This window comes from Prosopis cineraria, unplaced genomic scaffold (genome assembly GCF_029017545.1).
Source record: "Prosopis cineraria cultivar Desert tree isolate PC_DT_omini unplaced genomic scaffold, ASM2901754v1 PC10, whole genome shotgun sequence".
NCBI lineage: Eukaryota > Viridiplantae > Streptophyta > Magnoliopsida > Fabales > Fabaceae > Prosopis > Prosopis cineraria.
Genome location: NW_026555341.1, coordinates 35,325,376 through 35,353,281, shown reverse-complemented (window position 1 = coordinate 35,353,281; position 27,906 = coordinate 35,325,376). Strand labels below are relative to the sequence as shown.

General features: G+C 33.0%; 5 protein-coding genes across 7 annotated transcripts; 3 read left to right on the top strand and 2 right to left on the bottom strand.

Annotated features, from left to right (window-relative positions):
• Window positions 1-1,892: 1,892 nt before the first annotated feature.
• On the bottom strand, window positions 1,893-6,300 carry LOC129321447 (protein DETOXIFICATION 16-like). 2 transcript variants are annotated; one of them, XM_054967210.1, is made up of 8 exons: window positions 5,953-6,300; window positions 4,359-4,903; window positions 4,128-4,214; window positions 3,373-3,429; window positions 3,040-3,278; window positions 2,551-2,669; window positions 2,348-2,434; window positions 1,893-2,201 (listed from the first exon to the last, which is right to left on the bottom strand). In XM_054967210.1, exons 1-8 carry the CDS (start codon window positions 6,262-6,264, stop codon window positions 2,148-2,150), a joined length of 1,500 nt encoding a protein of 499 aa, XP_054823185.1. In that variant the 5' UTR covers window positions 6,265-6,300; the 3' UTR covers window positions 1,893-2,147. The 2 variants fall into 2 exon arrangements, with proteins under 2 accessions (XP_054823185.1, XP_054823186.1); XM_054967211.1 differs by lacking the exon at window positions 3,373-3,429.
• Window positions 6,301-8,950: 2,650 nt separating this feature from the next.
• On the top strand, window positions 8,951-10,194 carry LOC129321420 (uncharacterized). The gene is made up of 2 exons (XM_054967182.1): window positions 8,951-9,129; window positions 9,200-10,194. The coding sequence occupies exon 2, from the start codon at window positions 9,223-9,225 to the stop codon at window positions 10,009-10,011; it is 789 nt and encodes a 262-aa protein (XP_054823157.1). The 5' UTR covers window positions 8,951-9,129; window positions 9,200-9,222; the 3' UTR covers window positions 10,012-10,194.
• A 3,137-nt stretch (window positions 10,195-13,331) lies between these two features.
• Window positions 13,332-17,857, top strand: LOC129321398 (uncharacterized). 2 transcript variants are annotated; one of them, XM_054967143.1, is made up of 4 exons: window positions 13,332-13,492; window positions 13,594-13,687; window positions 15,042-15,251; window positions 16,979-17,857. In XM_054967143.1, the coding sequence occupies exons 1-4, from the start codon at window positions 13,415-13,417 to the stop codon at window positions 17,635-17,637; spliced, it is 1,041 nt and encodes a 346-aa protein (XP_054823118.1). In that variant the 5' UTR covers window positions 13,332-13,414; the 3' UTR covers window positions 17,638-17,857. The 2 variants fall into 2 exon arrangements, with proteins under 2 accessions (XP_054823118.1, XP_054823119.1); XM_054967144.1 differs by having other exon boundaries at window positions 13,358-13,492; window positions 13,565-13,687.
• Window positions 17,858-19,499: 1,642 nt separating this feature from the next.
• Window positions 19,500-21,934, top strand: LOC129322147 (tyrosine-protein phosphatase RLPH2-like). Its single transcript, XM_054968231.1, is given in 6 exon segments — window positions 19,500-19,860; window positions 19,863-20,210; window positions 20,697-20,764; window positions 20,947-21,058; window positions 21,061-21,125; window positions 21,295-21,934. Coding segments are annotated over 6 exon segments (924 nt in total). The 5' UTR covers window positions 19,500-19,712; the 3' UTR covers window positions 21,478-21,934.
• A 1,006-nt stretch (window positions 21,935-22,940) lies between these two features.
• LOC129322146 (sec-independent protein translocase protein TATC, chloroplastic) lies at window positions 22,941-27,906 on the bottom strand. Its single transcript, XM_054968230.1, has 4 exons — window positions 27,510-27,906; window positions 25,044-25,351; window positions 24,226-24,516; window positions 22,941-23,423 (listed from the first exon to the last, which is right to left on the bottom strand). Exons 1-4 carry the CDS (start codon window positions 27,871-27,873, stop codon window positions 23,214-23,216), a joined length of 1,173 nt encoding a protein of 390 aa, XP_054824205.1. The 5' UTR covers window positions 27,874-27,906; the 3' UTR covers window positions 22,941-23,213.

Sequence of the window (27,906 nt, the reverse complement as noted above, 5' to 3'; positions counted from 1 at the left end):
GGACAACATTGCTTCATTTTTAATACATGAAGGGCAACATTTCACCACCCTTGACTTGTGGGTGCGTTGCACATATTTAAAAAGTTGAGGGATATATTAATACTTTAATGTCAATATTTAAAGCGCCCACAAATTCATTCAGTAAGTGCAACAATAATCATATATAATTTTATTAGAAGAAAATTTTCAATTGATTATGATTTTATGCATTTTCAAAAATGAAAATATAATTAACTCTTATAATGACAGTACCTATCGTGCATTTCTATGTGTAGTTTCAAATGTGATTTTTGGTATAGAGATGAATAAAGTTTGTGATTCAATTAAAAACTATATTGTATATTATAAAGGGTTAAGGTATAATTTTACCACTAAATTATTTTTTAGAGGAGCAATGTTGTTCCATTGTAATAATATTGTCCCTCTAAACTAATTAAATTAGAGCAATGCTACCCCTGCTATTTGAATGTCCATTAACTGTAGCTAGTGGGACCTATTTTTCATGAATTAAGATGCAATTTTGTCCCTAATTAAAGGAACAATATCCCCTCTAAACTAATTAAATTCGAGCACTATTGCCCGCGTCATTTAAAAATTATAAACATTTGTTAATTAGAGAAAACTAGTACTAATCTATTCACATCCTTTCTAACATTCAATATTTACGTGAAAGCATTTATTTGTATCATGATATTCTCCATCAACATTCCAATGAGTCATGAACTATATATTGAGAAAAAGCTCAATCTTTATACTAATTTTTTTCGGTGACAAAGATGATAAAAGTTGAAGTATAAATTCACACTGACAATATTACAAGAGGAGCTTTTAATCCAACAAAAAGCATATAAACAACATTTCTAAGCTAAAAAGGTTGCTTTTTATCGTCTTAAGTGGGTTAGCCTACATACTTGACTATCATAAACAAATATACTCTCTCATATGCATTAAAAAAAAAAAGCCTATATAGACAATTATATAGTGGTTATCCAAAAATCAATTCAACAATTGGAATGCCATATTCTAGTTAAAATCCTAGCCTGATTCAATGTTAACTAAAGAGAGATAATGAAAAGTGGGTCATGCTAGCTATAATTAACGGACATTTATAATTTTTAAATGGTAAAGGCAACATTGTTCCTCTGAGAATAGTTTAAAGCAAAATTGTACTTTATCTCATGAAAAATGAGTCCTATTAGCTATAGTACTGGATGTTTAAATGGCAGGGAAAACATTACTTTGATTTAATTAGTTTAGAGACAACATTATTATAATAAGTAGTTTAAAGGCAACATTGCTCCTTTGAAAATAGTAATCATATTAATTTTTAAGATTAATGTATGTTAAGCTATTTACTGTATAATTTTTTTCCCAACATATCAAACTTTATATTCTTTATTCTTATTATTTGATACATCAAATTTTATGTTATTTAAAATTTTATCACATGTTTAGCCATTTTTAATATATTACATTTATATAATAAAAATTAAAAATCATCATAAATTGATGTCCTTTTTAATAATTGTACATTCAAAAAAACATTTCCATATATATATATATATATATAAAATTCAACCAACTTTTAATTTAACAAATTAATTTTTTAAAAAATATATTCAAACATAAATTTTGTTATAACAATTAATTTTTACTAAATTAATTTTTGTCAAATAAACTTTTAGTCCATGAAAAACTAAACACATACTGAGCTTCAAATACAAGATTTTCTATAAATTGAACAATGTTTTTTGTGTGCGCTTAGGTGTTTTCAATGTAAAGAATGGCTCTTTTGTTTAAACAACTTTTGTACAATGCATACAATTGTTTGGAAACAATAACTTCAGTTAAATTCCACTTCAGTCCCTTCACCTGCGTGTCACATATTGTGGTTTCATTATCCGAACATTATGTCTTTTGGATTAATAGCCAACTTGTACAACGCATTGGATTGTGGCTAGTCATTTGAAGCATGGTATGAAAAACTTGGATCGCTATGAAGAAACAAATAATGTAATATGAACTTAATCAAATTAATATACATTCCTAATGTAAAAATAGTTTAAAAAAAAAAACAAAGGGAAGAGGTATCTATCATGTTTTCTTCTTCTCTCTCTTGGTTTGTTTTTGTCATTTTTTAAAAGGTCCTACGGCTCCACAGCTATGCTAGATTTCTGAGTTAAATCTTCTGCTTTCCTTGCCTGCAAGAGATTGAAAATGAATAAATAAATTGCAGCAACAAAGTGACAAACTTTTGTTATATTTGGAATAATATTTATCGTAATTTTTAATTATGATTTCAAATAATATTTGAATTTTGTAGAGTTCAATATTATTTAGTGTTTACCTCTTGAGTCCAATCAGTACATGCATTTACAGTAACAAGTGCAATCCCCTGAACAGTGAGTCCACAAATGATTCCCATCCATAGCCCCTGCAAATAAATAATGTTTAGTTTGGTGTGCTAAAGGCTAACAATCGAACAAAAAAGTTGAATATGAATGATTAAAAATTCAAATGTTAAAAAAATAAAGGAAGAAAGAGACCAACCATGCCTCCAATATGAAGGAAGAATGCAAATAGGACAGCAGAAGGAATTCCCACAACATAGTAAGCTCCAAGGTTTATAAATACACACAGATTTTGCCACCCACACCCTCTTGCAGCTCCTATATATATATATATATATATATGAGTCATTATTAGCAAGGGGTTCATCAAAAACTTAATATAAAACATATGTTATAAATGAATGTGACATCACATCTTAGGACATTGAGTCTTTTTTTATATGTATATCTTTTCTTCTGCTAATTTTGTTTGATGTGAAACTTCCACCTATACCAAACAAAATCTACTTACACTTTGGCTTCTTAACAAATACTCTAAATTTAGCGGTAAGGGGAGATTTATCCAAATGGGTAGTGTATTATTTGTACTATAGTCATCTGATCAATGTATTCCGTTTAGCTGTAATTAAATCAAGTTAAGGACTAAATCATGATGATGAATGGATAATTTGATTTGAGAAAGAAGAACCTGAAAGGACGCATTGGAAACCATCAAGGAAGTCAGAGAGAGCAAGAAGAGGCATCATGGAGGCAACGTAATGGATGACCTGAGGGTGGTTGCTGTAAAGCTTTCCCCAAACATTTCTTACCAAAATGGTTAAAAATGCCACTGTGATGCCCTCGCATATCACCATCGTCATCATCACTCTTACTGCCAGTACTGCACTTTCTGGGTTTCCACTCCCAAGTTCATTTGCCACCCTTGTGCTGTTCATTCATACGCATACATATTTCATCACTACCACTCACTAATTACAAACCATTCACTCACTAATTGCGGGTGTGTGTGCGTGTCCCTGACCTTATTGCTCCTCCAAGACCAACGGATATCATGTACACCAACCAGCAAGTATTGAGACTGCAAAAAAAGGGGGGGGGGGGGAAACGTGGACTCTTTGTTAATTTAATTCTTAAAATCATCACTGCATTATGCTATAATCGGGTTCTGAATATCGGTGATTGATAAGCTGTAATGCAAAGAAAGAAAAAGACTGGAAGGATGGATGAGACCCAATATTTGATTGGAGGTCAAGTGTGTTGACTTAATTTACTATGAGGAGTTTTATATCGGACAGAGTTGGGTTGAAAAAGACATACATAAGTGAAAAAAAAAAAAAAGCTCATACACATGATGCTTTAAAGTTGTCGTGCTTTCTTCTATACATCTTGCTATTGCAAGGTCCAACTAGACTCTTCTCCCTCTCTCGATGCTTCTTGGCCCAATAAATGTATTGGGAAGGTATCTCTTGCACGGGTGTCTGAGACTAATCCCTTGGGATACTGCGGTTTTACTTAAGAGGTTGACTTCTTCGAATAGATGTTTTTCCATACACATGACCCAGGAATCAAACCTTGGCAACATGTTTAAGGGACCAAAATAACCTACCATTTATGCCACATCTTATTGGTATCAGGCTCATATTATTAAAGGAACCTGTATTTTTCAAAAACCAAAAAAATATACTCTTTTATTTTATGAACATGTATGCTTTCAGGTTATAAATGAATATTGGCAGGTGGACATAAGTGTGAGAAGTATGTAAAATTATTAATTACCTGATTGATAATACGGATGTCTCTAGTTGCGGATTTGGCAGAAGACCTGATAGCAGAACAACCATCTCGAATGACCAATACTCAAAACTGTCAAAATGTTTAACATGCTTATCCCATTCATAAATCAAATCTGAGTTCTATATAGTTATTAATTGATTAATCTATTCATCAAGTGACAGTAATATTTAGTGACTCTGAATTAAGAAGAAGAAATAAGAGAAATTTACCAACCATATCATGATAGCTGAAGGAATTGCAAGCTTGATGAAACTGACAAGATTAAAGAAGGCCTGTTTGGATAAGCCACGCCAAGTCTTTGAACAACTTGGAGCCAAATTGATATAAACCACCAAAAGAATCACATTAAGCCAATATGAAACTGACATTGCCAATGCTGCTCCTTTGCCTCCTAGTCCACATCCAAACACAAAAACCCAGCAAAACCCAACATGCACAACAGTTGTGGCTCCAGAACTCATAAGCATTGGAAACACATTGTTTTGAGTCTGCAGAAACCTGTTTAGGCACTGAAGCAGACCGTAGGCAAACACGCTAGGAATCATCCACCGGTTAAATGTTCCGGCCTCCGCAGAAATGTCCCGGTGTTGGCCGAGCGTTGTGAGGATGCTGCTGGTGTTGTACAAGATTAGTGACAAGGGAATGGACAAGCAAAGAAGGACAAGCATTGCTCTTTGTGTGTGAATTCCTAGCATGTTGTACTGTTTGGCCCCATAAGCTTGCCCACATAGTGTCTCCAATGCACTTCCCATCCCTAACTGGGACACATTCGAAGTAAAAGCTTCTAATCAATTCTATATTTGTACGTGTATTAACAATATATGCACATCTATAACTCCACAAGTCTTATTTTACTAGATGTGTTAGTTATATATGGATTGCATATAATGTTATTGTATTCTATCAATAATTAAATATTTGGATATATTGTTAACAAAAATATGTCATTCAATAACTTTAATAAACGTTGTCTTTAGTCTTTTTCTACTTTTTTCATAGGACTCAAGACTATTTTTTACCTTTTTCCTGGATGCCTCATTTTTTCAATAGATGTCACATTACAAGTATTATCTTTTCTTGCATGCTTACACATCCAATTTAGTGTACTCATCTTTGTCACTGTCACTTTAACTTTGTACACTTCTTGTTTTTTTATAACCCAATATTCTCTACTATATAATATATAACTGGTTATGTAGCAATTTGATAAACTTTCCCATAAATTTATTTGGTATTTACCTATCACAAATAATTCTTGTAACTTTTTCTCATCTAAACCATCGAACTTGTATCTTATATATAACATCTCCATCAATTTCACCATGATTTAAATGGATATGTAGGCATACAAGTTGAGGGGAGACACCTTAAATTAACTTAAAAACTTAATAAGTTTATGCATGTGTCACTCAACATACTTACATATTAAGCCAAATTCTATCCATCATGAGACTTTTCTTTGTCTGTTTTTTGCTACCATTTATTCAGTTAAAGTACTCAATAAACTATACCATTTATGACTTGTGAATACAGTGACTTCCTATGTAATTATATAGATATATTGATCCCGCAGACCATGTGCTTTAATCGCATAAAACATAAAAATTTGTGTGCGCATGTGTTAGCAAATGCATAAGAAGAATAAAATAACTAAGATTTCATAATAATAACCTCCTAAGACTTGAATTCCCCCCCGAGTTTCAGTGTTAGTCCATCAGAGTTAGCCAGTAATGTAATTGCAGGTCATATATATATGTATGCATGTAACAGAAATTAATTGAAGTAATAAAACAGGGAATTAACATACCAAGACACTGAAACCAGTGACGTTGGAGAAAGAGGAGGCCAAGGAAGCACCAGAAAGAGGAAGATTTCCAAGATGGCCAACGAACATGATAGCTATAACTTGCAAGCTATATTGAAGCAGACTCACTCCTATCAATGGCCCTGCCAGCCATATCTGTCTCTTTGCTTCTTCCACGGCTTCATCTGCTGGTGTAAACCAACACAAACAACCTCGTCCTTGCTCTGTTGTTTCCTCATCATCTGCATCCTCGTGATGATTTTGAGTACACAGAAGTTGAGTCTCCAGATTTGATCCATCTGTTACTGTTTCCATCGTCAAAGAGAGCACCAGGCAATCTCCACCACTAGATTATATGTTTGTCTGGGACAATATATAACACTATGCTATGACCATGACCTCAATCATTGGTAATTCTTTATTGATATTATTGAAGTAATGGTATGCGTAAGAGGACAAGTGTTGCCCCGAGTAAAACAAGATTTGACCATATTATAATGATAATTCTGCAACATAGATCAATTAGTTGGTTAGCAGCCTAGGACTTGTTTAATTTTGTTCTCAGTTTTTGTTTCAAAAATTATTTTATAAATTAATTTTTAAAATTATTTTTCAAACAAACAAATGAAATATGTTTGATTATGTTTATTTAAAAATATTTTAGAGTCAAAAAATTAGCTGATAGTGTTGGTCGTGGCTTGCTAGTGTTTAATGGTGATGATTTATAATAATAGTTGGTTATAGTTAAAAGTAATTTACAAGAGTGAAATAAAATGTGTTTTAAAAATTAAAAAAAAATTTTAAGATGTATTTATTTTTTAGAATAATTTTAAAAATATTTAAATCCAAAACATTTATTTAAACAATTTTTTATTTTTTAAAAAAACCAAAAAAGCACTTAGTGTAGATCATTTGTATTTTTCATATTTTTTGTGGTGTAATCGTTTAAATATTTAGTTTTAATTTGGATTATTCATATTTTTATTTTTTAAATATGCATTAATATTTTTTTAAGTCAATATATAACTAAAAAACTCTATTCATCATTTTATATTCTTCTTTATTTTTAATATAAACATTTAAAAAATATGATGATTTAATTTTTAAACAATTCAAACTCATGATAATATACAAATAACAGTTTCTTTATATACAATACAACACCTTTATTTTTGTAATTTAATATCAATTAAAAGCAAATCAAGCTATGAAAAACTAAAAAACCATTTTGAAAGACAAATTATGTTAGAGCTGCTAGTAGACAAGCCTATGAATATATATAGATTTCTCATTTATATAAGACCCCAAAAAATATAAAACAAATATTTTGAAAATACGCAAATATTCATTAAATCAAGCTATCTTTTTCAGACTCAATTTCGGTGCTTGCCTATGGTGCTCAACACCAAAACACTACCATTTGGCAGTGTTAATTTTTTTTTTTGCTTTTTTTAACTACAAATTCATTATAATAATAAATAAATATTATAAACTTTTTATTTTAATATTTAATAAAAATAAATATTAAGATGTTAAAATTGAACCTAAATAGTTTAACTCATTAAATTTTGACTTGAATAGTTTATACATAAATTTTGGTCAGAACAATTCAAAACTATATTGAAAAAATTAGAATTGTAACTAAAAATTATTTTATTTTATTTTATTAATTTTGCACAATTGTTTATCTATAAAAGGTAATATCATTCAAGGCATGATCGGGTATTAAATATAGGCACTTTTCTTAACAAAAATTCAAACATTGATTTGTTATAGTGAAAGAAACTAGTTTATTTTGCTAAACTCAATCCTTATTCTAAACTTTTTGGATCATTTTTCTTATTTTTTCAGTATAGTTATGAACTATTCAAACTAAAATTTTTATTTAAACTATTCAAGTTTAATTTAACATCTTAATATTTATTCATTTATTAAATATTAAAATAATAATTTTATAATATTTATTTATTATTATTATAATGACTTGTGGTTAAAAAAGAAAAAAAAATTACACTACCAAGTGGCAATGTATTGGCAATGAGCGTAGGATAAGCACCGAAACCAAATCCATCTTTTTCTTCCCTGGGAATGCACTATAAACGTCTAAGAAATTACACAACACAATGAAAATAAAAAAGGTGGCTATTGCGAATAGGCAAAAAAGAAAAAGAAAAAAAAAAAAATCCTCGGATCCAATGTATGGAGTAGAGGTCCTGAACTCATAGTTGGGGGAAAAAAAAAACAAAAGGGTTTCCTAAGAATCTTGACAAGCTATGGAAATGAATGATGATTTTGTACTTTTGGAATTTATGACTTGAGTTTGATTAATGATGATTTCAATTCATTAGGCAATTTGATATTAATTTGACCAGGTAAATGCTTTTGCCTAGTAATTATATACTACATTTTTTTTGGATATTGCATAAAAATAAATGAATTATATAAGCCAACATAGAGTTCATTTCATGCCTGAGATAAAATTGAACAAAATGAAATTCTAATAAAAAAAATTTAAAAGTAAAAAGTAATCCCCGAATCTTTATTTATTACAACATCAACAAAAATGGCAACCAAGAACTTGCCAAGAATTATGGCAAAAAACCAGCGCCTTTAAAAAGAAAAGAAAAGAAATTTGAAAAAAAAAAATTAGTCCAAGGATGAAATCACGAAACTATACTTATTTTTAAAAGATATTTTATGTTTAATAAATCAATATATTAATAATTTCTATTAAAATTAAAACCGAAGGAGTACAATAAAAAAATACAAAATTATTGTAACATTTACAATATATAATCATCTTCATAAAACATCTATTTTAATATAAAGAATAAAATTATTGGTAGGAAAACCACTTTTGAAAATATGGTCAAGGAAGTCTAAATAAGTTCAGTTATATTTGTAAAGGAAACTACAGTAAAAAAGAATACATCATTTTTCGATGTTAAAAATTTAAAGCTGCCAATGGAAAGAAAAATATTAAATGGATTATCAAGGGGAAATGAAAATTTTTAGGAGCGAAGATTAAATTAAGTTTTTTTAAAAATAATATTACTATACATGGCGATTGCTCCGAATTGGAAATCGGCCCAGCGACCAGCTTGAACGGAGTAAAAAAAAAAAAAAATTGAGTCTGAGGAGATGATCACAAGGGAAACGGAGGACCTGTGTGTAAATGCGGTCAGTAACGATCTTGATTCTGTTAATGCAACGATTCTCACATCTTACAAGGACGCTCTGCTTCTCCTAGGTTTTGATTCTGCGGATGATGAAATGGAAGATGACGATGATCAAAGACTAGATGACGAAGAGGAGGCTCCTGGCGAGGCGTCTGAGGAGTCGGACTTTTGTCCGGTTCTACATTTTACAGATGAAGAGTACAGAGAGATGTGCCGGCCCTGGAAAAAAGCTCTGGTGCTAACTTTGCCGGGGAAGAAGACGCTGAGATACAGGAAAGTGAGGCACAACCTCACCCAACTTTGGTATGATACGGAGTTCAAGTTTTCTGATATTCCAAATTACTATTATGTCGTTAGATTTGAGCAAGATAGTTACCGTGACAAGGTACTCATGGAGGGTCCCTGGTTCCTCATGAGACATTATCTGGTGCAGCGGCGGTGGATCCCAAATTTCATTCCCGATGCTAACGACATTCCTCTGAAAATGATTGTCTGGGTAAGAGGCCCGAATTTGCCCAAAAAATATAACAACAGACTCTTCCTATGGAGATTGGGGAACAAGATTGGGACGTCACTGAGGGTGGATATGAACACTCCGGTTCAAGGTCAGGGAGACAAGTCCAGAGCTGAAAGGGGAAGATTTGCTCGAGTGACAGTGGAAGTCGATTTGCGGAGAAAGCTTAAACGGAGGTTTATCAGTCGGAATGAAGTTCTCTCTGTTGAATACGAAGGCTTGGAACTTGTTTGCTTCCAGTGTGGCTACTATGGTTACAAGAAAGAGGTGTGTCCCCATAGGTGCAATCAGGCAAGCCCAACGCGAGATGCTACAACTGAGGTTTCAGGGAAGCCACAGTCGCAGGGAAAGAAGACCGAGAAGAGGTGAGGCGCATTTATAATCCGGCCGGCATAAATTCTAATTCAGAACTGAATGGCTTAAATTTTAGGGAAAATATAATAATAGGTTCCTGAATTTTGATTACGTTTTCTTTTTAGTTCTATAATTTTATTTTGTTGCCCTTTAATTTGATCATTCTTCAATTTTAGATGCTATAATTTTAAAAAAGCATACAAGGATCATAATCCAGCATCAATGGAGATAATTTTGCTAACATGTACTCCCTCCATTTTTATATATAAGATGTTTTTAATTAAATTATACAAATTAATAAAAGTTAGTTATCTAATTAAAAGCATAGCAATATTCTAATTTTGTTCTTAATTACTGTAAATAAAAAATGAATCTCTTTTTTTAAAATAAATTAATGAGTATATTTATCTTTTTCTCTTTTTAATTTAATAAGGGTAAAATAATCCATTCATTAAAAATATACTAATAACCTTTTATATTTAGAGACAAAAAAATTATAAAAAAACTTTTTATATATAAGTATGAAGAAAGTATTTAACTTTGTTAATCTATCTAAAGGATCATAATTTGACATGCACAATCTTACCTGTCTCCCACATTCTACACATAAGAAAAAATTTTCTCATTTACCTTTTACTTTTAAACATACCTAATTAATCTATTTTTATGTTATCAGTATATTTTTACCATATCAGCAAAGAGGTTAGCGGAGTTATAATAAAATTACCCTTGGCAATACCATCTCATGGTCTTTACGTGTATTTTTAAAATTATAAGAACTAATGTTGTAGTTTGATCAAATTAATGGGATTGAAAATAATGCAATAAAACCATAAAGACCGAAAATAAAATGCAATTAAAATACATGTATCTATTGTTATGTTTTCCCTAAATTTTAAGATAATTAAAATTAATTATTTAATTAATATTTTTTGTTTAGCTCATATCATGATTTTACTTTTAAATAATAGATACTCTCTTCATTAAAAAATATAAGACATTTTAAATCTTTTAATGCATAATCATTACCTTTTTTTAAAAGTATCCCTATTACATAGATTACTTTATATTTTTTAAGGTGAAACACTTTATTAAATATAGATAAATATAAAAAGATATGATTAGTTTAAAGATTAGTAATTATTTTATTAATGGGTAACATTCAATTAAAAATGTCTTATATTTTTTTAATGGAGAAAGTAATATCTTATCTCATTATCAAGGTCTAATTTAATGTTCTTGTTTCTGGTAAAAAAAAAAATTAAAATTTATTGTTCTTGTGCCTCAAAGGAATCCTTTTTACATGAGGACACCCGTTAAAAAAAAAAAAAAAGAATCCTATCTTATTTTAAGATGTTGTGATCAGTTTTCTTTTTATCTCCCCAGGGATAATATTTATGAGGCAGGTTAGTTTTAAAAAAACAGAGGGGTAAGGCCGTTGGATTTTAAAATAATAATACTATTTACTTTTTTTAAATATAACTGTTTTATTTGGAAAAATATATATACTTATATCTAAGTACTTATTTTCAATTAAATTAATAGATGTAGGTTTTTTAAGATTATTTATTTTATAATAATTTTTTATTTATATTACTAATAGATATTAATAGATAAAGATCTATTAATTTTATTTTAATTTGGTAGATTTATATTAAGTACTCCCTTCATTTAAAAATATAAAGTATTTTTAATCTTTCAAGTGCATTCATTGCTTTTCAAAGTGTCTCTATTAAATAAATTATTTTATATTTATTTTAAGATTAAATACTCTATTAAATAAAAATAAATATTAAAAGATATGATTAATTTGAAGATAAATAATGATTTTATTGAAAATAAAATTTGAATAAAAATAATTTATATTTTAAATGGAGGGAGTATATAAGGCAGTTCCTAATTCATTCTCTTTCTTTATTTTATTTTGCTCCAGTGTTCCCATTGCCGTGCGTTGTGTGCGCCTTATTTTTCTTCTCCTTTGGAGCACTGAAAGCTGTCACTCAATGTTGGCCAAAAAAGAAAGCAGTCACTAATACTACGTTTGGGAGAATTTTTTTTAAAAAAATAAAATAAAATAAAATAAAGTGAAATGATTAAAAGATATAAATTATTATTTGTGAGTTTTTTTTAAAGAAATATGAGATGGCAAGAAAGGGCCTCTGAAGCCCTCCTTTGCCATCCATAATTTACTATTTTTTGTCCTCCCAAATTGAGGGTTAAAGATGAAATGATACAGTATAATTATTTCATTTATAAAATTAATCCTAACTTTTTATGTTAATAAAAAAATATCATTTGTTATTTTCATTCTCCAGCCATCTCTATAGCCTCTTGTTAGGGTTATACATGGGCAGGGTCGAACCAGTCATTACCTTAGCTCGATGCAGAGCCCGATATGTATTTGGGTGCCAGACTAGCCTGATTGGCTCAAAAACATTTTTACAAGTATTTTTTAAAAAAATATACATAAAAAGTTTTCCTTGAAAAAAATATTATTATCATCATTATTATTTAAAATATATTTTTCATAAAATTAATATTAGAATGAAAAGTAATTTTTTAAAATTTGAAATGAACAAAAATTATCAATTATTTTTACATAATAATAAGCTAAAAATAAATTTTGCATTTCAAAAGAGATTTAAAAAATTATAATGATAAAAAAATCATAAAAATAATATAATTCATGATCATTTTTAGTAAAAAATAATTTCATAAAATAAATATTATTCATAAAAAATTTTAAAAAATAAAAACACTTGTTTATATTTGGGTAAAGCAAGGTTTTACCCTTGCCGATACTTGATCCTATATTCCCAAATGCTTCGGACGAGGTCAAGTTGATCAAGCATTCAAGCATAGTGCATAATCTTACCTCTCATCATATCTTTCTTGTCTTTGCCATATCTCTTTATCACTTTATCACGCCTTTTAACATTACAACTTTGTTGTGTTTTCTCTTATACAATAAAAATGTTTTTTCTTAAATAACTCTGTCACTTGCTTTCTCTTTTTATTCTTAATTATTAAATATATTGTTTAACCATTAATTTTAATTATTATTATTTTTTATTGGATAAATATTATAATAATTTAATGACATTATTTTTTTTAAATTTAATCATATGGGTAATATTAAAAGAAAAAATTTTTAAATCTTCCTATTCCATTCATTTTATAATAACTTTTAAATAATGATAATGTAAAATTATTTTTTTATTATAAAACTTTCAAAAAATAAAATATTTTATTTTATTTCACTTCACCCCATGCCATTTCGTTTCGTTTCACTAATAACTGTTACTTTTCATTCAATTATAAACTTCCAAACGCATTCTAAATCCCATCGATTTTTATACAGCAAATCCGTTAGCGGAGGCGGGTACCGAATGCCCGGAACTGTACAGGGCAAAATAACATGTCCCGGAAAGGAGAGAAGAAGCACTTGAATCAAATCCTCGGTTCCCACCTCTGCACTATCCATGAGACCCTTCAGGTACTACGACTTCTAATTATTCTATTCAATTCAACGCTATCTATTTGTGCTTGTCTCTGAACTAGCATGAAGTGTCTTGGGACTTGAGCTTGCTTATGTAGGTTTTGGATCAAACGGCTCCTTCTTCTTTGGACAAAGTGAGCTGGGAGGAGATAATAAAGATGGGCGACCAGGTCTCAAAACAGGCTACCATAGGTTATAAAGTCTCTTCTTTTTTGCTTGATTAATCTTTTGCTCTCTCATGAATTGGGAATTTTTTTTTTTAGACCGGGTACTATAAAAGTTTCTTTTTTGGTCATTCTGTGCGTATTCAGAAGTGTTTCTCTCTTCTTTCATTCCGCATTCTAGTGTCAAGAGTTCATCACTGGATTGACCAAGGGGTGTTGGTAAAAGAGATGTATGACTTTCAATAAAAAGCGTCTCTTATTTCGGTTCTGGAAAGATTATCTTGCATATAATCTCATAATTCTGTTATATTGTTATGACTGCTTGATTTCTTCCTTTATGTAAGTTTGGTTGTGTAGTTTTCTGTTACCACTTTGAAGCATTGAGTTGGCATTAAATTAGAGAGCTTGTCGGGGCCATGAATAAAAAATTCTGATGAATTAGATAAAATCTAATGCCGTAGGTTATTACTTTACAGAGCTTTGCAAACTGGGAAGAAGGGAGGGAAGGTAAATTTTGAACGCTTATTCAACCTGCGTACTCCGTATATTGGTACTTTTAATAATTAAAACCATCAACTAAAATGCTAGAGAATATGATCTTACAGAGTGACAGGGTGGATTAAATTCAAAAGGTTACAGATATCCTTTTTTTTAAGGAAAAAAATCTTCTTAAAACTATGGAAAATGGCATGCTTTGTTACTGAGATATTCCACTTTGAGCTTGTAAGATTTGGCAACTAGATTATAAAGTGTTGCTTACTGCATTGGGACATCTGAGGGAATATATTAAAAAACAAAATCTACATGAGTAGGTTCTACATTGTAAATGGTAATTTCAAGAGTCCTGTGGGTTATGATTTCAATAGTATATGAAATCTATGCATATCTGTGTGCATGTTTATTTATTTCTGTTAGTGTGAATGTTTATTTGTGTGTGCTTTGGGCTTGTGTGTGTGCGCGAGCGCGAGCGCGCGCACGCATGTAGGAGTTAGATATTTGCATCACCTATCCATTTTTCTGTCTCTCTGTCTTATGCTTGTGAATTCCACTATGTTCACTTAATATTGGCAGAGATCTGTCAAATGCATCTTCATGTGTATGCATTTGTACCTTCACATAGTTATGAATGCACGTCTATCATGTTTACATCTAACAACTGCAATTAGGTGGATGCTTCTATTTAGAAAATGAATTGAAGAATTACTTCTATTGTGTATTGTGCTCTTTTTGTGACTTCAATATTGAAGTTTGAGATTCATTGTATCTTGCATTCACAAGTGTGCTGTAATACTCTTAACCCAAATTTTACTCTGCTCTGTAGTTCATAGATATGTGCAGGCTTGAGTTTATGTAATTAAACACGTCTTCTATCTGCTTTGTAGTTGGAATGCTTTTGAGTGGACAGAAGCCAGAGTTAAAAGCAATAGAGGAAACTATGACATCATACTTCAACACGTTGCAAGGTTTCCTCTTGCTTTCCCATGGAAGCACAGTAGGTGCAGGGCCTACACTGTCTTCCTGTATTCATGCTTCTGTGAAGCAAGTTGTTGATTCCAGCTTTAGGCTGACAAAGGAAGTTGTGTCTTTATATGGTAACCTCTCCTCCCTCCCTCCCCCTCCCTCCCTCTCTCTCTGTAGGGCATTTCTTAACAATATACTGGTTGATGGATAGTTTGTTCGACTTTCTTTACCACTGATCTGTCTGAAGTTCTCAGCCTTGAGCTATAAACTCTATTGTCCTGAGTAATATTCATTTCGTCTGGTTACGTAATAATAATTAATGACCTGTTAACCAGTAACTTTAGCATTGCTACTGTAGCTTATGACAAATATTTGATATCACAAGTGTGCTGTGTACTAGTAATACCCTAACCCAGGCAGGCAGGGGGCTGGGGCTGGTGGGTTTGGGTGGACATGTGCGTGCAGATGTGTTTTCATGCTTGAATCTTGGTTTTCTTTTTTTTCAATTCCTTCTTTATTGAGTTCCTTCCAATGAAAAATATAACAACAATCATCCAAAGCTTTAAGTACCTTGAACAAATAATTGTGTATGGGTGTGGAGTCTTGTAATATCAGAATTACATCATATTTGTGGTTGTTAACTCTTTTAAGAGGGAAACTTAGGTATAGTCTCTGTGTTTGCTAGCAATTTGTCCAAAAAAAAAACATGACAAGATGTTTGTTTTGCAACTGACATTCACATGATTGGTTTTTAAAAATAATTTTAGAAACATTCCATGTTTTTATTGGGAAATCTAATAAAGCAGAAAACTTTGAGGAACTATTGTCTAAACGGATCTGTTGAAAGGATATGGTCTGGGGAGCTGTAAAACCCCTTGGGCTTGGAGCATTGATTTGAGAAATGATCTTTAACCAGGCAAGAGGACAATTATTGTGAAGTATAACTATAAATGCTTTTTCTGGTTTAAAGCTGTTTAAAGGTATAGCTTGAGATCTCCCTTGTTCTTCTTGTCAGGGGTCAGCATGAGCAGCTATTTACCAAGATTGCCTTGGTTGCAGACCCTGCACTTTTGCTGTGTTTTTCATTTAAAGCCATGCCATGCTCCGTCAGCCTATTTTCCATCCATGCATTAAACGCCTGCTTTCTATTCACCATAAATACGTCATAACAGTCTCTCTAATGTATTGACAATATAATGTTCAATAGAGATTTTAGTTTGCCTCTATGCACTCATAAGACCTCTCCTCAAAGTATTACTCAGTTGTCAGCCGTTAGCATCGCCATTAAAGCTCCCTTTGAGATACTACTAGCCAATCAATAGTCTCCTATTTCACAAGTTTGAGGTCTTGGTCCACTTGATTGAGCACTGCTTGCAGAGAAACCCTTTTATTAATCTGTCTTACCCTGCTCACTTGCTAGGACTATTTCCCCTAATCTTTATGGTATACTAATTGCTGACAGTTCCTTTGTGAGTTTCATGCTGCTGGTCTCTGTGAGAACAAACGTTATTCTAATCAAATGTTCTATGGTTTGGCATTGAACCTGCCGAATGCTTACCCATTTCTTAAGATCAAAAAGGAATAACGAAATCTCAAAGTGATTTTAGGTCTTCTTAAAGGTTTTGTAGAAGAGGTATTGATTAATACTTTGTTGGGTTTGGGATTTGCTCATCATGCTCTCACAATCCTACTCTGTTCTGTTGCGTGTCTGTGCCTGGCACCATACGCTCCACTATTCATCATCTTGATTATATTTTGTCATGTCTACATGCATATACTCTGGGTTGTTTTTACTAGCATATCTTATGGCTTCTTTTTTATCAATAGCAACCTCATCCCTATAATTGAACACTATCAGGATCTCAAGGGAAAGATCAGCAACTATCAATCTCTCAATTAGTTGGCGTGGTATGGGAAGCATGTTCTGCTCTTAAAAAGACTCCATCCACTAATATTACAGCAATTGGGCGAGGAGTGACGCAGATTGCTGTTTCAATGAAGGATGTTCTTCGTGAACTGAATGAATTGAGGCCGGATTCATCTGACGAAGTATCTGATAATGATGGTGAACTGGGGAATGACCTTTCACCTGAAGAGATGAAAATCGCCCAAGCAGCAACTGTGGTTGTATCAGATGCACTCTCAGTCGTAAAGGAGCTTATTCGCTGCATCTCGGGCATGCTTAAGCTGGAAAAGCCGGGTGACAGTGGTGATTTTGTGGATTCACTGGAGAAACTGTTGAAGCTGTGTCAGGAACTTGGTTTACAGATTGATGAAATTGGAGCCTGCCTCTATCCCCCTCAAGAGGTCCCCGCCATAGAAGCAGCTATGGTGAAAATCCAGAGCATTATTGATGACATGCAAGGAGTGTTAGGAGGACTCAGGGGAGCATCAGCCACATTCCTTGAGGCATGCAATGTTTTAAGGAGTTCAATGAGACACCTTGCATCTGAATTAAGTAGTTCTGGTACTGCTGATCTGGAAGCCAAAGTGGAAAACATGACATTAAGCAATTAAGAAGCATTTCTTGTAGGTTTGGAAATGACGTGTGGATGTTTTGCTTTTGATTTTGAATTGGCATGATTTGCAAAATTGATTTTCTTTTTTAATGTTTTACTAGTTGCTCTTGATTTTGGGTTGGCGTGTAATGGCAAAAATTAGGTTTCACAATTCAACATGTGAATTCTACAAATATAGGTTGAATCCATACCTTTCTGCGCAAGAATTTCTCTGGAAACTGAATTTGATGTTGATTTGATAGGGATTGAGTTATCAAGTCAATTGTTCGAAAATTTGCGCTGTTGACAAATTGATCAAGTCGTATTTTGTTAATGATAAATTCATCCATTTAAGATTTAGGGCTATGGCAGTTGATAAGTTTATCCGTTTAATTCGTTGGTCTTTAAACCATCAGTACCAGTAGTCTAACATCATATAGGATGCAAAATGAAATAAAACGGAAAGAAAAATAAAATAAAGTAACTTAATAATGGGTATTATTAACTATATAAAAACAGGAAAATATGATTGTTGGTTTCTATATTTTTAATGTGTTTTGATATCTGTCCTTATATTTTCTTTTCATTGCTCCAAGTCCCTAAAATTTTATTTATTTGTAGTGTTAGTCATTATTATTGCTTATGGAATTAAACTTGCTAATGTGTACATAATTCTATTAATTATATTGTTGAATTACTAAAATTATGATAAGTTGGACATTGCGTAAGCAAAATGGCCACTAATTATGTGTTCTTTGCTTATGTTTTGTTTGTGTTTTAATGTCTTCCATTGCGTGTTTGACGGTTTTGATTTAATATCTTACTTTTTTTTTTAACTTCTAATTTTTTTATATAACTAATCATAAATTTAATAAGTTAATACAATAAATAACATATTTTATGTACAAGTTAGTCACCGTTAAATCTTTATAGTCATATTTAAAAATATAAGGATAAATGTTGTAAATAGATAAATTTCAAAAACTTAAAGCAATAAAAAAATATGTAGAAATTAATACCAAAACAAGCTAAAATATAAGGACCAACAATTATATTTTTCTTATAAAAAACATAATACTCAGTGCCAAATTTTTGGTCAAAGGAAAAATTATTGGTAAAAGAAACTTCAAACAAATTTGAACAAACTCAAGTTAAGAAAATCAAAATAAAAAGAAATCGCCAATAGATCCCAAAAAAAAAAAAGGGGAGGAGAAGGAGAAGCAAGAGCAACATCGTGGATGTTTCATGACCTAATCCAAGAGAAGGATCACAGGGGATGGAGATTTGGCAGTCCAGTCCGAAGAGAGATCACATCTCTATAACTATAACTCGAACAATCCTGACGATAGCCAGGTTTAAATTTTTTGAGATTGATTGAAAGCAACAATTGCTTAGTGCTTGACAAAGATACAACATGAACTTCATATTAGTTGAACTTGAACAAGCTCATTTAAGATCATAAAGAGCAACGCAATCATCAACCAACTAAAGGGAAGGAACTAAATTTAGAGAAAACCACAACCTAATCCTCATATATTAACGTATACAACTAACAGAGTAGTTTTTAATTTAAATTACAATTTTTTTGGCCAAATTTCCATGTAAATTATTAAAAGAGGATATTTTGAAGAAATCAACCTGTATTTTACAAATAACTAACATAATTATTTTATTTTATATATGTGTGTGTGAATTAGTTAACTAATTTTTTTGGCCAAAATTAGTTAAATAATTGGTACATTAATTTAAGACGTCTCGTTATTTTTTTTGTAATAACGCATCTCATTTTTTATAATAAAAAATTATTTTCAAAATTAAAATTATAAGATTTTAGAGTTCAAAAATTAATTTAATATGATTCTCTTGTCCTCCGTGGCAACCCCACTCCTTCAACGCCTCGCCGTCGTCCTCCTCCCCTCTCCCGACATCAATCTATCATCTATTTATCTCCACTGCTTTTTCGCTCTTCCTAATCCTCTTCATTGTTGCTCGCCGTGCTCCTATTCACCGTCGATCTCATCCTTTCTGAACCCTAGATTGATTCTTGAAGTTGGAAGCCGAAGCGGAAGTGATTGACCGCCGCAACTGAAAGCCATGGCCAGGGTTGTGTGCTGCATAGGTGACACCCATGGCTACATCACCAAGCTCCAAAACTTGTGGTCTAACCTCGAAAGGGAAATCGACCCTTCGTTATTTCAATCTGCCACGATTATCTTCTTGGGGGATTATTGCGACCGCGGTCCCCTCGTGAAGTTATTGATTTCCTGATTGAATTGCCCTCTAAATACCCCAATCAGAAACAAGTCTTTCTCTGCGGGAACCATGATTTTGCCTTCGCTGCTTTTCTTGGTCTTCTGCCTCCGCCGCCTGATGGATCCAAGTTTTCCGATTCCTGGAAAGAGTACGAGTCCAGTGAGGATAGAGAAGGATGGTATAAGGGTGATGGTTATGACAATATGCATCTTCAGGGGAGGCGTTGGGCTGGTTCAATTAAGGTCAAGTACAATACAGCCAAGGGCATTGATTATATGGGTTCCATTTATGATGCTGGACCGACTTTTGAGTCTTATGGGGTTCCTCATGGTTCTGCTGGTATGCTTCTTGTGTTCCCTTGTTTTCTCCCCTTTCATGGGTTTGAATTTTTTGTTGGTTTATGATTGTCTTTAGATACTATTTCAATATTGCATTATCAACAAGGTTGTTTGGTTGTTTTGAACTGATTTGTGTCAATGAGCATTTTGGTGGCATTGGCATTACAAAAGTTTTTTATCCTTTTAATCAGTGATGTCAACTGTGTTAGCATAACTTCGCATTGATTCGAGGCGCTATAACTGACACAATATAATCGATGAAATATATCCTCACACATACACACACAAAGTGTCTGGGATAAAAGAAGCCACATTGTGCACATATAATGCGACTCGTGTAATGCAGAAGACTAGTTACTTTTATTCAGCTCTGCTCGGGTTGTTACTGATAATACCGTAAAAGTTTTGGGGTGTAACTGGTCCTTTACTTGAAACTGTAAATTCTTTTGTTCTATTCCTTAGATTGAAGGACTTTCACTGCGTGCAGATTTGATTAAAGCAGTTCCTGATGAGCATAAAAAGTTTCTTGCTAATTTAGTCTGGGTCCATGAAGAGGTGGGACTTCTTTCCCTGCTTTTGTATCTCATCACAAGACATAATTCCTCATCATTTGACATAGGTTGCAAGTTTATTCACCTGCTTCTTAGAACAGTGTGCTCCTTATTGAGATTGCAAATTGATGTAGATTAAAGATCAACTACTGAAGCTCTGTGGATCATGATGTCCAATTTTACTAGGACGAAGTTTGTGTGGAGACCGATGATGGAATCAAAAGCTGCAAGTTGATTGCTGTTCATGCTGGTCTGGAGAAAGGGAAAGATGTGAACGAGCAATTAAAACTTTTGAAATCTCGGATACTCGGGTGCCTAAGGTTGCGCCTCTCAGCGGGAGGGACAGTGTATGGAATATACCAGAGGTGATAAGCTTGTTGCTTCTTTGGTTGAAATATTTTTTCTTCATACTACATAAATAGATGTTGTCTGTTTCGCAAATATTTTTGTTAGAAGTCATTCTTTTTTTGTTTTTGTGAACTTGTTATTTTAGTTACCTTATATTCATTCCGATTATCTTCTATTTTCTCGTAGGAACTAAGTGCTAGTCCCACCGTTCTGGTTAGTGGTCATCATGCAAAACTCCATGTAAATGGCTTGAGGCTTATCATTGATGAAGGTGGTGGGTATGAAGATCGACCGGTAGCTGCAATTGTTCTTCCTTCAAAGAAGATAATTCGCAATACAGATGTTTTGGGAAAACAATTTCGTTCTTAGAATAACATTTAATAATTTTGTTATCATATTAGAAGATAATTCGCGATACAGATGTTTCGGGAAAATAATTTCTTTCTTAGAATAACATTTAATAATTTTGTTATCATATTATTGTACCCTTTTTAATTCCTAGCCCTGTGACATGTAAGCTATGGATTGCGTGTAGTGGTCGGGGTACTGCATTAGTTATGTCGGGTGACCTGTTCAGGATTTTGATGTATTCAAATACAATCAGACATTGAGAGGCCTCTGAAGGGAAGGTGAGAGACAACCCTCCTGAAGTTGTCAAGAAACTGTAAATCTCACCTTTTTTTTTTCTTTTGTAATAATTCATTGTGGACATAATTTGGTAAGTTATTTTAGGAGATACTGTTAAATTGAACTTGTTATTACAGCTATGAGTTGCTCAAGTTATTTCAAGGTGAGTGCTATGTTTCAAAGTAATTGAGTTGTTGAATATTTCTGTGCTTTCATGTTAATATTTTCATTCATTCGGAATAAAGTTCTGGACTAAGTGCATTTTCAGAGTATGAATCAAGGATTTCAGGAAAAAAACAATGAACCTAAAAGGGTAGGATGATGCTGACTTTGATTTTTTATTAAAAAAAAGTACCGTTTTATTCTAAAAATGTACATGCTTTGTTAATTTTCAGAATATGAAATAATAAATAGTTGATGCTATTTAAGAAAAATATATTATTTTATTATGAAAAAATTATATGCTTGGTTAAATTTTAAAATAGGATAACAAGTTTTGAGGGGAAAAAACAATTAATATGTGAGCCCAGTGCACTTGATTTTGGTTTTTGAGGAAAAATTTACTTGTTTAATTTTTAGAATAAGTTGACAGGCTTTTAGGAAACTATTTTGACGACATTACAGACTATTGAAGAATGTTGAAGAGTCTTGAAGAGATTTTTGTAGATTATTGAAGAGTGTTGATTCTCGAGGAGGGCTAGGAATGAAAGACTTCTGTAGACTTGCATGTTCGTGAAAGAAAGTTACAGACACATGTAAATTGTGGAAGATTTTTTAAGACCATGGGAGACTATTGTAGATTATTGACGAGTGCTGAAGACTCTCGAAGAGGACCAGGAATAGAAGACTTTTGCAGTTACTTACAAACCCATGGAAGAAAGTTGCAAATACGTGCAACTCGTGGAAGAATTTTGAAGACAGACGATTGCAGACTATAGAAAAGTGTTAAAAACTCTCAAAGAAGATGATAGACGCTTGCAGATTTTCAAGAACATCAAAAATTCTATTTGGAAAATTCACGTCACCTAAGCCATTTTCAGAATAAAAAAAAACTAATAATTTCCTGATAATTATCTACTGCTGAGGGCATTTGTCTTTTCCTCTCCGTTCTTGTTTCGTTTTTCCATTATAGATCACTTAAGGTGTATTTCGGCCTTTTCGTTCATAGAGATATTCACACTGAGGGAATAGGGACACCATTGCAATGCTTAAATGAGACCTAAGGACTTCTGCCCAATTATCTGGACTCACGGTCCTTTTGCCCAATTTTCCCTTGCATGTTCCACGGGAGGAACAGCTTTTGAGTTTTGACAAAACTTGGAGAACATAAGGTACAAAATTATATTTCAAAATTTACAATACAGGCAGAGATGGCCCTAAATCTCTGGTACTACTTAACCAGAAGTAGATTACATGGTGAAGAATATACATTCAGTCTGAAAGAATTGGAGCTCATATGGAGATGTGGGGCACTAGAGTCACCTTCCAGTGAGCTTGACCATCCATGCCCCACCAATGTAGAGACCTAACAGAGGAGCGGCTAGAAGAACTTGAGTGAGGGGATCAGTGGAAGGAGTAAGCACAGCAGCCGCCACTACTGCACCAACCACAACATACCTCCAAATTGACAGCATCTGATCTCCAGACACAAGCCCAACTTGTCCCAATAGGAATTGTATAACGGGAACCTGCAATATTGCTTCAATATTAGAAATTTTAAGATAGACTTGATCAAATAACAAAATCATAGATTAAACCAATTATTAATAGATGTGTGAGCATATTGATTGTGGATTGTATTAAAAGAACTTTTACTCAGATTTCGTTGATCACAGATGGATAGGCCAAGCCTATCGTTTAAAACATGTTTACATAGGTCGGATGCAAATAAGAACTTGTACCTGTACTATATGAAAATAATCTGACAAAGTTGCAAAATATCTTTAGTTTTGTAGACAGGATCTACCTAGAACATCTCAGAATCCATCAAGCACTAAATACAAATAATTGGAAAAATGAAAAGGGATGCTTATGAACAGCCAATTCTTTGTTAAGAATTGAAATTTAGTCCCCTAAACTCATACAGTTGGGCATGGGAAGCCTAAGTCCATTTACAATTATGGCGATGCCATTTTAAACCCTCTCTTGCTATATGGCATGCCCCCATTTTTTGAAGGCAAATAGGAGTCACATGGAATAAAATGCCCCAAATCTCCAAAATATTATGGAAGTTTATGGGAGTACCTGCTGGTTTTCGAAGTTGAGGGGAAATTATACAGATGACCAAAAGTTGGTCGGTTGCAAGTATTTCTATTTTTCTGTATTCATTATACACAATATGAATTCACAATTTTATCTTTCCCCCATTGTGTTGGCATTGAAGGGGGCCAGATGCCATAAGGTCATGGACTCCTGGTATGTTGAGGTTTAGAGAAACTGTACGATCCGATCATTAGTATAGGTTTCAGGAAAAAAAAAAAAAAAGTCTACCTGGAAAGACAAGCCGGTACTGAACATTAGCACGAGTACAAACTCGAAGTATTGATCAATCGACCACAATGATTCAACAGCCCCTTCAGCATAATTAACAAAGAAATTTAATGCTGCAGGTGTCAGAACCAGGTAGGAGAAGATTATTCCAGCATAGAAAAGAACTGACGAGCCCAGAACAATTGGTCCCAGAAACCTTCTCTCAGATTTTGTTAGACCTGGAAGCACAAAGGCTATGATTTCATAGAGAATGACAGGACTTCCCAAGAGGAGGCCACAGTATCCAGAGACCTGCAGTACCAAGAAAAAAATATTGATTCCACAGCATCACGATTTGATGGAATTTGAAAATAAGCATGCAGAATACAGAGACTCATGGACAGTAATGCACGATAATCAGCATCTCTAAATCCTTTTTTGGTGGTCAAACAACATTTTAAATCCTGGAAGCTAGGTCATAACAGACTTTTCATTTGTGATTCATCATGACAGAAATGACTGGAAGTTATCTTCAACATTCATAGAAAATCATAAGGGAGTTGGATCCTTTGTTTCAACTACTGAAACTTTTCCTCCTGTTCTTGCCCCTTTTCTACTTATTCAGCTATTGGTTTTCTTCGACCTGTATTACAAGTTAAATTACATAGTGGCAAAATAGTTGGTTTGAAAAGGAGATATTTAATTCTTAAGCCGTAAACTTAAAAAGAGAATCAGATAAAAGTCACGCCAAAACACAAAGACTGCATACAGTCCTGATAAAACATGACATGGCAGATTGCGCAAGAACAGACAGATAGATGAATTATTAACAATTATACCTTTAAAGTAGTGAAGAAAAACTCCCCAGGAGCTAGCTGAAGAAATCTCACACCTTGTGATTTTACAGGATCTTCAAGAATGATAATCAGTTCTTTTGAAAATGCAAAGCATCCTAAAATGGCTGCCCCAACTGCTAAAACAGATACAAAGATTCTCTGCCGCAGCTCTTCAAGATGATCAAATATGCTCATTTCTTTATCATCAGGAAGAAGTTCTTTACTAGGATAAAGAAAATCATATAGTGCACTTCCTTCAACATCTTGTCTAGTATTTTCAAGAGCTCCTTCTTTTGTATTATCAACCAGTTCTGTGTTGTGTAACAAAAAATTGAAGTCAGGGACCTAAGATTTTTCTTCCCCTTTAGTAAAATCAGGCTCTTGACTTTATTTACTACACTTGCAGCTCTGACCTGCACAATGCTCAGACTGGAGTTGAAACGAATTGTACAATAAGTTGGCATCATTAGAAGAACCCCATGGTTCACTTTACATGCTTTTACGAGAATCAATCCAAGCTTATTTAGATTAAATAAGATCGACATTAAGGATATGTCACACATACAGTTTAAAGATCACGTACTTTCATATCCCATCACTCTTTCCTGAAGAAGATTATGGCTAGTTGATGAACCAAGGTTCGTATAGGTTGGAAATACAGAGAAAAGCCCTAGATATTAGAGGCTCACAGATTAAGAGGATACAAACGACATAAGAACCAGAACAAATAGCATGTGCAGGAGAGAGAAGAGTCTTGGTCAAAATGAAGAGCAAAGAATATCCAAACAGACTATTTGGCCAAAATGAAGAGCAAAAAATGAAGTGGAGTTGGGAGTTGGATGAGTAAAATGTTAACGTGCATTAAGCAGTTGTGTAATAAGGGAACAATTTAATGATAAAAAGAGAAATTTTATATTACTGCACTTTTTTTTTGTCTGGTTATGTCTGCCACATGGTTTCTGAGGTCTTGTAGAAATAGCATACCAGTTCTAAACTAAATAAGTAATTCAATGAATGAATGCAATGGGTCTGTGGCTCTATGCAAGATGAAAAGGAAGCAAGAAAAACGAAAAATGTTATTTGAGATAAAGGGGGCTGTTAGATTGAAGAAAAGATGGACACTCATCAACAGACAGGTAGTAAACCATCGAACAGATATTGGAAGTAAAGAAAATCAAAACTGGTCAGTAGAGAGCAAGCCCTTGACGAATATATACTAGAATAAAATTCACAGAGATATGCCAAAAGAAGTCCATTTAAATGATCCAGCATGCACTTCAAGCTGCTACAATAGAAATGTGTGCTTAGGTAACTTCGAAGCTTTACATGTCAAAAGCACTCGGCGTTTGAAAAACCATAAACCTGGCATAAATTGCAGGAATCCTTAAATCCAAAACTAAAGGAATATTGCAGAACTTAAACCTTGTGACAGGCCACTCGACCAACATCATAACTTCACGCTCAGAGCTATTTTACTAACTAACCTTGCCAATCAACAATCACTCTAAGTGGGCATGCGTAGTCTTTCTGCCATGTCTTGGTTCATAGCACCCCGAAGAAATTAAAAATACTCAAGTCAAATTAATACTCCTTCCATTTTTATGTATAAGAGAAACTATCACTTTCAGCTTTTTGTTTTATATACACAAAATCACATTTTTCAATAGACATTTATTGCAAACTTCCTAAATTACCCCTCATAATTTTATCATTCATAGTCATAAGAAACAACTAATGAAGGCTTGATTAACACAGCTAATGAAAGGTATTGCAATCCAATTTTTTTATTTTCAGACATAATTAATATGGTTAACTGATTTTCTTAAACTGTGTGATACAGTTTTTTTCTCTTACAAAAAGAAACGGAGGGAGTAATTAACATTGTTGATTATATATATATATATATATATAACAAGAGTAGTTTTGGCGTCTATTTTAAATTCGACTAAATTTGTTTGGATTGATGTACTGGCACAGCAGGTTGCCATTTGTTACTTAAAAGAAAGAAAGAAAACTAAAACTGCACAACCCTCTCCCGAGAAACCTACTAAATAATGATACACTTATTCAGCGTGTTCAGGCATACTTTAGAACCTGACCACCAATAGTTTTATAACAAAGCCGTATTATCTTAGATGCAAATCCGACAAGTAAACGCAATACAATAATCAATGTGTCTAATTACAGTTATACACTATAATTTATTGTGTTGTAGTGTCTATACAGTGCTGTGTTTTATACTTGTGTCAACATGCTGTTTAGTTCGGAGAACATCAGACAACTGAGAAAGATAATACTTCAACCACAATCCTATGAGTTTTTCTGCATTTGGAAACGCACCCAAACTAAACAAGCAGCTAATTTAGAAAAGTTCCCAATCTATTCGAATGACGTAGCCTAAATTCTTAAAAATCTACAACAGAAGAAGATAATTGAATGTCAAAATTCAATCTCGCTCTTAAGTCTTACCCGGCCTATCTTCAATAGCTGACCCAACCCCACTTCCACTTCCACTCAACTCCTGCCTATTCTCTCTCAACTCATCATCGACAGCAAAACGGACAACCCTGCCAAACCTCGTTCTCCTCCGCAAGATACCGAACCTCAACCTCGGACTCCTCGATGAGTTGCAGAGACGCGGAGCAATCAAGGGGGTCCGGATCGGCTCAAGTGGCCTGAAACAGCAACTGTGGAGCTCCAAATGAGGGATGAGATTCGTAGCAAAGCTGGTGCATCCCATGGCGCCGATCGCTATTGGATTTGGTCTTTGATTGTTCAAACGGTTGGCTGTTATTAGAACGATTTGCGCCTCCAGCCGCCTCGTCCGGCTCATGCGGGACAAAAGATTTTTTTAATAATATTTAGA

What these genes read in the sequence shown, in the direction of transcription:
- LOC129321447 (XM_054967210.1), bottom strand. Translation starts at nt 6,264, where the DNA reads ATGGAAACAGTAACAGATGGATCAAATCTGGAGACTCAACTTCTGTGT. An exon ending in TTTCCAATGCGTCCTTTCAG is followed by an intron (nt 2,670 to 3,039) that starts GTTCTTCTTTCT and finishes ATATATATATAG; the next exon opens with GAGCTGCAAGAGGGTGTGGG. An exon ending in GTACTGATTGGACTCAAGAG is followed by an intron (nt 2,202 to 2,347) that starts GTAAACACTAAA and finishes AATCTCTTGCAG; the next exon opens with GCAAGGAAAGCAGAAGATTT.
- LOC129321420 (XM_054967182.1), top strand. Translation starts at nt 9,223, where the DNA reads ATGGAAGATGACGATGATCAAAGACTAGATGACGAAGAGGAGGCTCCT.
- LOC129321398 (XM_054967143.1), top strand. Translation starts at nt 13,415, where the DNA reads ATGTCCCGGAAAGGAGAGAAGAAGCACTTGAATCAAATCCTCGGTTCC. An exon ending in CTATCCATGAGACCCTTCAG is followed by an intron (nt 13,493 to 13,593) that starts GTACTACGACTT and finishes TTGCTTATGTAG; the next exon opens with GTTTTGGATCAAACGGCTCC. An exon ending in CTCAAAACAGGCTACCATAG is followed by an intron (nt 13,688 to 15,041) that starts GTTATAAAGTCT and finishes TCTGCTTTGTAG; the next exon opens with TTGGAATGCTTTTGAGTGGA.
- LOC129322146 (XM_054968230.1), bottom strand. Translation starts at nt 27,873, where the DNA reads ATGAGCCGGACGAGGCGGCTGGAGGCGCAAATCGTTCTAATAACAGCC. An exon ending in TTTTCTTCACTACTTTAAAG is followed by an intron (nt 24,517 to 25,043) that starts GTATAATTGTTA and finishes TTGGTACTGCAG; the next exon opens with GTCTCTGGATACTGTGGCCT. An exon ending in GTACCGGCTTGTCTTTCCAG is followed by an intron (nt 23,424 to 24,225) that starts GTAGACTTTTTT and finishes GCAATATTGCAG; the next exon opens with GTTCCCGTTATACAATTCCT.